Genomic DNA, 10,587 nt, shown 5'->3' with positions numbered 1-10,587 from the left:
GAATCGTACCGGAGCAGGCTGTTCAGGATTTGCGGGTTCCTGTAAGGCAACGGGCTGAGCCGCCCCAGTATGTGACAATTTCCTCCGCTTTGTGGCCTGCTCGTCATCCGAGAGAGGCGATGGGCGCCGCGCAGAAGAAGGCCGCGACATTGCACTGGCTGGCTAATTCAGACTCTGGCAATCTCTGGCTGAGCCAAGACTTTAGCAAACGTCAGCCGGACGACTCTTTGTAGACTTCCTCAAATCTGCGGAAATGGTGCAATAAAGACCATCAACTGGTAGATAACAAGACGGAGAGAAGCGTAAGCAAGGTTTCAGATCGATAGGACAAGATTTGAGGAAGTTGCGATTGATGGATGCTTGGGTGTCGTCGTGGTCTGCGACGCTGCAAGTCAGATTTCGCGCCGTGCAGACAATCCTTTGATTTTGGCAAGTATAAATTCAAGAACTCTGGACTCACCAAGATACAAAATTCAGACTTGCGCATATCAAAGGTTTCGATCTGCCGCACTTCTGCTACAGACAACAACATGTTCTTCGATTGCTTCCACGACATACCCAATGCCCGAGGCCGTCAGCTCGTTCCTCGTTTGATGATGACGCTACTAATATGGCATATTGCGTCGTGACTCTGCTTATGCATCAATGGTTGCCTGCAACCTTCCTGATTCAGGTGCACACTACAGTTAATTGAACAGCACTGGTCATCATCGCGTTCTTCAGGATTGCACGCAGCTTCTGCCAGCTCTCTGTCGCTGTCATTGAATTGCTATAGAAGGTAGCTAGTGCAAGGGCGAGATTCACGGCATGCGCGAATGCAAATACGACAGTGCTCTCATCTACGTTCAGCTCGCTCAGCCTCGCTGCAGTAGCATTCTCATAAGCATACAACCATACAAACTTCATCTGCCTCTGCGACCATGTGGTCAGGGGTCCTCTGTCTGCTTTTTTCAATGATCATGGGGACGCTATTTCTACATTTCAATAGCTTTGTCGAAGCTCATATCACCTTCCTTGCTAAAAGGCTAAAGCTTGTAGGCTGATCTCTGAAGCATCAGCTGTAGGACCTTTTCTCTGTACAGTCCTCCGCTCTGCCGAGGACAAACTACACTCCCATCACGTTCAAATACAGGATATCTCACACACGTGCTGTTTGGTCTTGGCCACATGAGAACACAAGAACCGCCATGTGCATAAAGAGCATGGCTTATCAGATACTACCGTAGCAGGCTACATAGTATGTAGTGCTGTTACAGCTCTGGTCCATGCTCTGCAAAAGCTGCACAATTTGGATTGAGGTCCGCTGCCGCACGCAAACATTAGCGCCGGGAGAAGAGGCGCCCATGATTCGCTGGTGGATCACTCAGGAACGCATCCTTGAGTTGATAGTATGACGGTCAAGGTCCCGCCCGTAGACTGTTACGTGTGCAGGCAGAATTCTTGGGAAGTCAGCGGGAGGTGCACAGCCCTATGCCCAAATGTATAATTCAGGAGCTTGCAATTGAGGAGAGCAGACCAAATCAATGGCGACTCCTGCATAAAGTGACCATTAGGCAATGGCCAAGATTTATGATGATCAGGAGGTAACAGCGAATATTGATAGCTCTGCGAATGAAGAGCCTCGCATCCCCCACATTTGTCGCTGCAGCCGCAAAGTCTATCTCAACTATTCTTTATCGGCTTGCAATAGGACAGCTCTTGCTCACGGTGCACGTTGGCATCGTTGCAACCCTGCAAGCTATGCTGACCTCCACTGGTTGCCTATCACGCTTTATCGTGTGTATGGTCCTTCAGCTGTCGTTCCTGTCTTCCATGTATCGAGGCCTGTTTGCAGAAGTTGATGCAGCTGATTGCGAGCAACACCAAGTGTGCGCCACTCTAGAAGTCAAATTTCAGCGTCCTCCTCCAAAATGCGACCCGAACACGGGCGTTCCAGAGCCGGAGATGTGCTTCGATGCAGACGCTTTGTGGTCATATCTGGATGATCTGAAGGGAAAGACAGACGTCGAGGTCGAGCGTCCTGATCTTCTCCCAGAGTGCGAGTCGGATACGGGCAGTTCGAGTCCAGGGACGTGCTCGCCACCCTCACGAAATTTCTTTGAGGAAAGGTATCGGGCAGCGGCAGACATTGCTGGAGCACGAACACAGAGACCGTTGGTCGATTGCGATCAAGTCTGTGCTGACCGTACTGCTGATCTGATTTACAGCATCGCTAGGTCCAAATCAGATTCTTGCATACACATCATGAACACAAAGGACTCCTCAGCCTGGGATGTCCTCTTCCGTCACCCGTGGAATCCGCTGAGCACTGCAGATGCGGAAGGTCATCTGTGTGTATGTAAAATCGAGATGGTGTTGCAGCGAGTGATAACAGGACACCCGCTTCAGTCAGATTCTGCGAGCACCTCTTCAGGCACTTCCTGGCCTTCGGCTTCTGTCTTCGATTATGGCTATTGTAAAGTGCCAAGGGTAACAGACCGGGTCCTCAATCCCGATAAAGTGCTCCAGCAACAGTCATGGTACCCTCAGGTTTCCTACACAGCCGAAAGTCCAGATGACATCTTGAAGGGTAAAGGTTGGATTGCGAGTCGCGTCTTGCCACGTTTCATTCATGGTCTTGATTGCGACGCAGAATTTCAAGATATCTTTGCCGACAAAAAAACGAACAAACAGCCTGATGGTCTTCGTCCTCCTCACTCGAGCAAGTGTACCATCAAATATCACAGTGGAGGCGAATCACATTCAAGCTACACCGTCCTCTGCTGCGAAGGAGCCTTTATGGCTCCGATCATGAAGCGGATTGAGGTCTTGCATTCGAATGACTTAGGCGGTAGATCTTTCAGCAAGGCTGACAAACAAGTGTGCATGGAAATTGGGACATCTGACGTGACAGGAGACATGATCATGGAGAAATCTGATTCGAAGTCACAGCTTCAGAAACTGTTACCAATGGGCTTCATGTAGCTCGAGAAGCAGAAATTGTGGTATCGCAGACGACAGGCTCAATGCTACTTTTACTAGCTCGTCGTCAAACATGTCAGCTGCAAAAATTGAGAGCTCTATGGAGAGGATGGAAAGCCAGAACAAATGAGAATTACCTTGTAAGTCGATAGTTTGATTTGATGTGAGCTTTCAAAGATTTTCGTGATGTGGCTCGTGCATGCCGTGCATTCATCATAGCCAGCAGTGTGCTTGAGCAATGATTTGAATTTACAAAAAAAACAAGGTGATCAGCAAAGGGATGATTTGAGATCCGTGTCGTATCTATCGAATCGCAATTGTCTCAAGATCTGACAGTTCGCAGCATGAAAGCCTCAAAACTCGGTGGTTGGCACTCAAATAAGTTGTCCCTCGAGATCGTCATGAGCGCTGCACGCTTATGAGGAAAGTCAAAGTCCCTCTCCAGGTAGTATCCAGATCTAACAAGATAGTTGATGAACCTATCATCGTCTGCTGGCGGCTCCAACATGGCCTTCGTTGTCCTGAGATCTGCCAGGAAGCAGTGATGCGTCAGTGAAGAACCAATGCGGTCCCACATCCGACGCACGGTCTATTGTATCACCAACAATTGCATGAAAGCCTCGATCATCGTCTTGAGCATCAGCAAATGGTGCACTATAGGCGTCCATAGCCCAATAAATTTCAAGATGTCCAAAGAGCGTGCCGTCCATGTGACCAATGACTGGTAGGATGTGCGATTTGACAAGCTGCTTCTTGAGATATGCCTTGTGCTGTTCCACAGTTCTTCGCTCACTCCAGAAGAAAAGATCCGCGCGGTCCGAGTTGTGCCGTTCAGAAAGGTTCTTGAGGTCGTTCTTGTTCTTGATAATGGAAACTTGGACTTCCAGCGTGCATTGTGGACCATTGATGATAATCACTCGCGGGTCGTTCTATATGAGCTCTCCTGGAGATACTCTTGGCGCGCTGTAGATGCGGTCGATACGGTTTTGTCGCAAATAGCTTTTGCGGCAGTACTGGTGTGACCGCTGTTACCTCTTCGTTGCGGCACCTGCTGCAGCTGAAGCGGAGATGCAAGAGTCTGGATTGCCAATACTTAGCCAGAGTAAAGCGACAGATGGAATGCTTTCGTTCGTCACCTGTTAGCACTCTGTAGCTCAAAGTCAAAGCTACCGAAAGATCTAGTAGAAGCATGTCACTCTCGTGGCTTAGGACATGACATGTCACGCTATCTAAATTCCACATTGGATCGCGGTCTTCTGGCTTGCAATTTGGTGACATCGTCTCGCTTGCAATTGATGCATGAATGCGTCCGTCAAGGTTACATGCAGTTTCTGCCAGCTCCTGTCGTGGTCATCGAATAGCTTTAGAGGTAGCTAGCGCAAGGGTGAGATTCATGGCATGCGTGAACACAATTACGGCAGTGCTTTCATCTACGTTCAGCTCGCTGCAGTATCATTCTCATATGCATAGCTATAGGCATACAAAGATGCAAGCTTCCTCTGCCTATGCGACCATGTGGCCAGAGGTCCTTCGTCTGCCCCCCTTCTCTGCACCCTACGAAAAATTTACCGGAGTGTACCAGAGCCAACCGGCGGATTACCGTGAGAAATTTTTCAAGCACGGCGGATTACCGGAGCCAACCGACTTCCGGCTGGTAGGAAATCCCGGGCTGAAAATCCCGGGGCCCGGGATTTTCACCGCGCAAGATTGGCCCCCTAGCTATAGAGACGCGAATAAAATGCACACGCAAGGTTTGGGCCTCTCGAGACTGGTGCGATGCTGCGTCCAAGATGCGACCTATAGTACGATTCAAGCCTATAGACAAGCCAAGCAGATATTACACGTAACTGGCAAGCTCAGTGACACCGATCAAGGCTGAGTTACACAAGGTATGCATGATATAGTACTGTGCTAGCCAGCTATGGGCCATCAATGAGTCTTCTTTACACCATAGCGAGCAGGGACACTACGCTTTCTTTGACTCCTGACTGGACAAATATCAGATGCCCTCTCCGAACTGACTTGGAGCTCCGCCGAATGAACAAGAGAGCCTGTCTGGGCATCTTCATCTTCTGACAATGATGTGGCATGTGGACGTTTGTCGCCAGTCCTCGGCAGGATCGAAGCACTAATCACTGTCAAACCAGCAATGGCAGATGGGATAGCTCGAGTAGAGGACACCTCGAACATCTTGGCTTGCTCTCCAGCAACATCTGCGACCTTGACTTGCATGGTTGAGGAATCTTGAAGAGTAGTGAGGCTGCATGGTGTTTCATCATAAAGCGCGACCTCTGCATTGGCGTCCTGGGTACTTTGCGCGTTCATTCGCATCAGTTCTTCAGCATCTTGCAACTCAGATTCGTGCACAGTGAATGAGATTATACCGACAGACCTTGGCATCTAAAAGTCTGTACGGACATGTTCCCATGCGACTTGCTTCCCGTTTATAGTCAAGACCACACCAGCTTGCTCCAATCTTTCGACTGACTGACGACGAGAGGATCAACTTGAAACCTAGAGTCTTCGTTGGCATTCTTTGGGATTTCTGTCAATCCCAGATAGTCGTGTAGTGGACTTTCATAGTCATCATCCGAAGGTTTTGAGATTCGAAGCTCTTCTGCCGTCATACTAGCAGAGTGAAAGTCAATAGAGGAAGCAATGGATTGAGAAGTTATAGTATACACAGCTGGTCGTAGCAGAGCACGCTCTTATGGATGATCTGGCTGGACTTGTCCTTGGAAGGAGCTGTCGTTAGACCATGCAGGATGTATGGAGCTAGGAGGTGCCTCACTTTTATGAATCATGTCGGACTGGCCTTGGCCGCACAGAAGTCATCGCCTTTTTCCGACTTCCAAACTTGCACACCGCAGGAAAACCAGCGGATATGATGAGGCGGATCACTGGGCCACGCCAAAAGGCAGACAATACACAAGTCAATCACTGTTATCAAGTGATCAGAGGCCAACATCCGCTCATAATCAAATCTAGAAGCTCTTTATACTGGATTCGATAGCCCTCAGCTACCCATAAAGAGTGCTTCTGCCCTCGTACGCGCCGTTTTCGCTTAAGCAGCTTGCCTGCTGCTCTTTTCTTGTCGGGCTCTGTTCTCTCCAATAAGCCAATTGGTTCAAGAGGACGGCAAACTGGCACAATGGCCTGCAATATGTGTCCTTGCTTGCTGAGAGACTTTGCGCCGCACGACAACTTGGTCTGCGAGACCTTGATGATCGCCAAATGCCTGCTATCGTGTTCAAACAGATACAAAACTTCCCCATAGCTCACTATTGCATTGTCGTCAACCTCGGGCGCTTCATACGTCTGCTCACTGAACGCGACCTTGCTTCGTGAATGGAGGTCATTCGCAACGAAGATCTTTGTGGTGCTCTGACGACTAGCCACTTAATATCTTGGCCACAAATTGGCGTTTGTAAGCTGAAAACTGGAAGAGTGTAGTGCTAGCGAATCTTGAGTATCGTCGACTTTGGCGGTTTGCTTCATTCTTGTCTTGTCACTTCAGGACGAGATAGGATGACCAGCACACGCATCTGCTCTGCACCGTCTTGCTGCTTGTAGACAACACCTCACTGTCCTTGAGCTGACACACGCTCGAGCCTGTAGGGTCTGAAGGTGCTCGATCACTCTTCTCAAGACATGCCGTCCTCTACTCGCGTGAGCAGTGCATGCTGCAAGCGCGATACCTTCGACTGACCCAGATAGGAAGAGGAGTCTCCCACAGACAGCCTCGACGACTACAACAGGCTCGCAGGATCTATTGAGCGTATCGATACACCATTAAGATCCAAGCGCACGTCGCATGGCTTCTCTAGAACCGATAGTCCCTCTACAAAGACACTACAACTCGCAATGGGACTCTGGCCACGAACGCCATTACGCGATGCCACATGGAACAACATCACTGCACATGCACGGTAACTGATAGACACTCACCAGATTGTGGTTGATGCGCAAGGTAGGACGGTCACATGGCGTCACCGCAACGTTGGGAAGCTCTAGACGGTCATTCACAACTTGGAAAAGGCTGTCTCTGTGCTGGGACGAGCTCATGGACATTGGATTGCCTTGAATATCTGCCAGCACCACGCGAAGGTGGTGAATGAAGCGGTGAAAGTGTCTCTGTACCTTGCAAGCTCTTGACTGACGCACCCACAGACGCGCAAAGCGAAAGTCTACAGAGAGACTACTACTGCTGCTTCTTCCCAAGACGATGATGTCAGCCACGAGCACGACGTTGCCCATGGAGTGTCATCTGCTCGCGTCGATAACGAGAATACCCGCTGCGAGACACCCGCTTCCGTCCTGTCTGAAGACGATGATATTGACGAGGCTGCATCGAGAGTTGTGGGTTTCTCCTTTTGCCTGATGTGACTCACTAACATATTCAGTTGCAGCCAACTTTGTCTCAGCACAATGTGAGCCTTTTATGCGGAGCAGACATTGGCTAACAAGATGTAGCGTCAAGCAAACAAGAGCTATCATGTTTCCAAGGCAAGTCCGTCCCATCTTTGATGTTATAAGACTGACCAGTGGCCAGAAGTCAAGCAAAGATCGATCTGCCTCCTCGTCTCGCAAGGTTTGCAATTCTGCTACTCCTACCATGACATACTAACGATGCATTTTTAGTTTGGAAGAACATCAAAGCTATCACGCAGAGCACAGGATGCTGAGCAAGGCAGCGCTACTCTAATCAAGGGAAAGACTGCAGCATCACAAGCAAAAAAGGCGCGCAAGTCTGCCAAGAAGGCCAAGAAAGCGGCAGCACGTCTGTAGTGTGTCATAGATGGTCTAGTTGCTACACCTACTATCGCTACAGCATCTTTTAAGCTCACCCGTTGGCAGGTCATATCCTCTGGTAATCATCCGATTGGCTCTGATAAAGGCGTGCTTATTTCCGCCGGTAGTCTGCTGGTAGTCTGCTGGTATTACTGCGCCTACAAAGTTAGGGATTTCCCGCCGGTATTCCGCCGGTATTCTTCTGGTAATTTCCGCCGGTAATCTGCCGGTCCAAATTTTCTGTAGGGCTGAAGCTCTCATTTCGCCCTTCTTGAGAGTTATCTCCTGACCTTTGCACTTCTCCATTTTGCTGAGGACGGACTGCACCCTTGTCACATTGGACTACAAGAGATATCACACACGTGCTGGTTGGTCTTTGCCACATGAGAACACAAGAACCGCCATGTGCATAAAGAGCATGGCTTATCAGATACTACCGTCGCAGGCTACATAGTATGCAGTACTGCTACAGCTCTGGTCCAGGCTCTGCAAAAGCTGCACAATTGGGATTGAGGTCCGCTGCCGCACGCAAACATCAGAGCCAGGACAAGAGGCGCCCATGATTCGCTGGTGGATCGCTCAGGAACGCATCCTTGAGCTGATAGTATGACGGCCAAGGTCCCGCTCGTACGCCTTGTTAGGTGCAAGCAGAGTCCTTGGAAAGTCAGCGGGGGTGCACAGTCCTATGCCCAAATGTATAATTCAGGAGCTTGAGGAGAGCAGACCAAATTATTGGCGACTCCTGCATGAAGTGACCATTAGGCAATGGCCAAGATATTTATGATGATCAGGAGGTAACAGCGAATATTAATATCTCTGCGAATGAAGAGCCTCGCATCCCCCACATTTGTCGCTGCAGCCGCGAAGTCTATCTCAACTATTCTTTAGTTCTATCGGCTTGCAATTGGACGGCTGTTGCTCACGGTGCATATTTGCATCGTTGCAGCCCTGCAAGCTCAAGCTATGTTGACTTCCATTGCTGGCCTGTCATGCTTCATCGGATCTATATCCCTCCGGCTGTCGTTGCTGTTCTCCATGCATCGCGGCATACTGGCTCAAGATGGTGAAAATTGTGTGCAATACCAATATAACGTCGTATTAGATGTCAAGTTTCTGCGTCCCTCTCCGAAGTGCGACTCATTCCTGGGCGTTCCAAACTTTTGGAAGACAATGAAAGCTTGGACAGCTGCAGAACCAGCTTGTGAACCACTGCCAGCCTGCGAAGTTGTCTGTGCGGAGCGTACTGCTGATCTGATCTACAGCATTGCTAGGACCACAGCAGATGCTTGCATACACATCTTGAACGCAAACAATTCCGCATCCTGGGATATCCTCTTCCGACACCCGAAAAGTCCCCTGACCGAGGCGGATGCGAACAGTCAAGTGTGTATATGTAAACTCGGGATGGCGGTGCAGCGAGTGATAACACGACATCCGCTTCAGTCAGATTCTGCGAGCACCTCTGCAAACAGACCCAGTCCTTCGGCTCCTGTCTTAAACAATGACTATTGTGAACCGTTCCGAATAGTTGCCCGACACGTCAGTTCCGACAGGGTGCTCCAACAGCAGTCATGGTACCCCAAGCCTGCCTACACAGCTGTTCTCACAAATCCAGAGTACAAGTCGCAGGATAACGGTTGGGACAAGTCTCTACCTGATATGTACCGCCGGGTCGATTGCGATGCAGAATTTCAAGATATCTTCGCCGACATAGGCTACAATACACTGCCTAGGGGTCTTGATCCATCTCAATCGAGCAACTGCACCATCAAATATCACGTTGGAAACAAATCACATCCAGGCCATAACGTTCTTTGCTGCAAAGGAGAATACATGGCCCCGATCATGAAGCGAATTGAGCTCTTGCATATATCTGATTTACGCAACAAACGTCATGAGAATATTTACATCAAAGCGTGTATGTCGCTTCCGCTGCCTAACGATATGCTAGACTTGATTGCGGAGAAACTCGCTTCGGGTTCACAGCTGGAGTGGAAGCTCTCTCAAATGAGATTCATGTAGCTCGAGAAGCAGAAATTGTGGTATCGCGGATGACGGGCTCGATACTGCTACCCCAAGCTCGTTGCCAAGAATGTCAGCTCCCAAAAGCCGAGAGATCTATGGGGAGAATGGAAGGCCAAAACGAATCAGAATCACCTTGTTAGTCGATAGGGCGATTTGATGTGAGCTTCTCGCTGCAGTACCATTCTCATATGCATAGCTATAGGCATACAAAGATGCAAGCTTCCTCTGCCTATGCGACCATATGGCCAGAGGTCCTTTGTCTGCCCCCCTTCTCTAATCATAGGGACGCTGCCTACTGAAGCTCTCATCTCGCCCTTCTTGAGAGTTATCCCCTGACCTTTGCAGTTCTCCATTTTGCTGAGGACGTACTGCACTCTTGTCACATTGGACTACAAGATATATCGTACACGTGCTGGGTGGTCTTGGCCTCAGGAGAACACAAGAACCTCCCTTGTGCATAAAGAGCATGGCTTGTCAGATACTACAATCGCAGACCATGTAGTATGCATTGCTGTTGTAGCTCTTGTACATGCTCTGCGGCAACTACACAATCGAAATTGAGATTCATCTGCCGCACGAGAGTGCTGCCGCCAGAATAACAGACGCCCATTGATCGATCAGAAACGTATCCTTGAGCTGAAAATATGACATTCGAGATCCCGCCCGTAGACTGTTTCGTGTGCAGGCAGAATTCTTGGGAAGTCAGCAGGAGGTGCACAGCCCTATGCCCGAATGGATAATTCAGGAGTCTGAGGAGAGCAGACCAAATTACTAGCGACTCCTGCATAAAGTGACCATTTGGCAAAGGCC

General features: G+C 49.5%; 4 protein-coding genes across 4 annotated transcripts; 3 read left to right on the top strand and 1 right to left on the bottom strand.

Moving 5' to 3' along the window:
• The first annotated feature begins 1,457 nt into the window (after window positions 1-1,457).
• Window positions 1,458-3,127, top strand: BCR37DRAFT_383906 (uncharacterized protein). Its single transcript, XM_040870125.1, has one exon. It carries the CDS (start codon window positions 1,612-1,614, stop codon window positions 2,962-2,964), a length of 1,353 nt encoding a protein of 450 aa, XP_040722422.1. The 5' UTR covers window positions 1,458-1,611; the 3' UTR covers window positions 2,965-3,127.
• Window positions 3,128-3,443: 316 nt separating this feature from the next.
• Window positions 3,444-5,193, bottom strand: BCR37DRAFT_395455 (GNAT domain-containing protein; the record flags this gene model as incomplete). Its single annotated transcript, XM_040871622.1, has 2 exons — window positions 3,444-3,890; window positions 4,984-5,193. The coding sequence occupies 2 exons, from the start codon at window positions 5,191-5,193 to the stop codon at window positions 3,444-3,446; spliced, it is 657 nt and encodes a 218-aa protein (XP_040722421.1).
• A 1,318-nt stretch (window positions 5,194-6,511) lies between these two features.
• Window positions 6,512-7,737, top strand: BCR37DRAFT_383869 (uncharacterized protein). The gene is given in 8 exon segments (XM_040870124.1): window positions 6,512-6,630; window positions 6,679-6,890; window positions 6,936-6,939; window positions 6,976-7,097; window positions 7,155-7,320; window positions 7,365-7,424; window positions 7,432-7,467; window positions 7,514-7,737. 6 exon segments carry the CDS (start codon window positions 6,613-6,615, stop codon window positions 7,422-7,424), a joined length of 582 nt encoding a protein of 193 aa, XP_040722420.1. The 5' UTR covers window positions 6,512-6,612; the 3' UTR covers window positions 7,432-7,467; window positions 7,514-7,737.
• Window positions 7,738-8,426: 689 nt separating this feature from the next.
• BCR37DRAFT_406454 (uncharacterized protein) lies at window positions 8,427-10,016 on the top strand. The gene has a single exon (XM_040872107.1). It carries the CDS (start codon window positions 8,716-8,718, stop codon window positions 9,772-9,774), a length of 1,059 nt encoding a protein of 352 aa, XP_040722419.1. The 5' UTR covers window positions 8,427-8,715; the 3' UTR covers window positions 9,775-10,016.
• The last annotated feature ends 571 nt before the right edge of the window (window positions 10,017-10,587 follow it).

Source organism: Protomyces lactucae-debilis, assembly GCF_002105105.1.
Source record: "Protomyces lactucae-debilis strain 12-1054 chromosome Unknown BCR37scaffold_25, whole genome shotgun sequence".
NCBI lineage: Eukaryota > Fungi > Ascomycota > Taphrinomycetes > Taphrinales > Protomycetaceae > Protomyces > Protomyces lactucae-debilis.
Note: the sequence above shows the minus strand (reverse complement) of the source record. Positions and strands in the feature narration are given on the sequence as shown.

Coding starts and splice junctions, on each gene's coding strand:
- BCR37DRAFT_383869 (XM_040870124.1), top strand. Junction 7,098..7,154: donor GAAGCGGTGAAAGTGTCTCT/GTACCTTGCAAG, acceptor GAAAGTCTACAG/AGAGACTACTACTGCTGCTT. Junction 7,321..7,364: donor ACGAGGCTGCATCGAGAGTT/GTGGGTTTCTCC, acceptor TAACATATTCAG/TTGCAGCCAACTTTGTCTCA.
- BCR37DRAFT_383906 (XM_040870125.1), top strand. CDS start 1,612: ATGAAGAGCCTCGCATCCCCCACATTTGTCGCTGCAGCCGCAAAGTCT.
- BCR37DRAFT_406454 (XM_040872107.1), top strand. CDS start 8,716: ATGTTGACTTCCATTGCTGGCCTGTCATGCTTCATCGGATCTATATCC.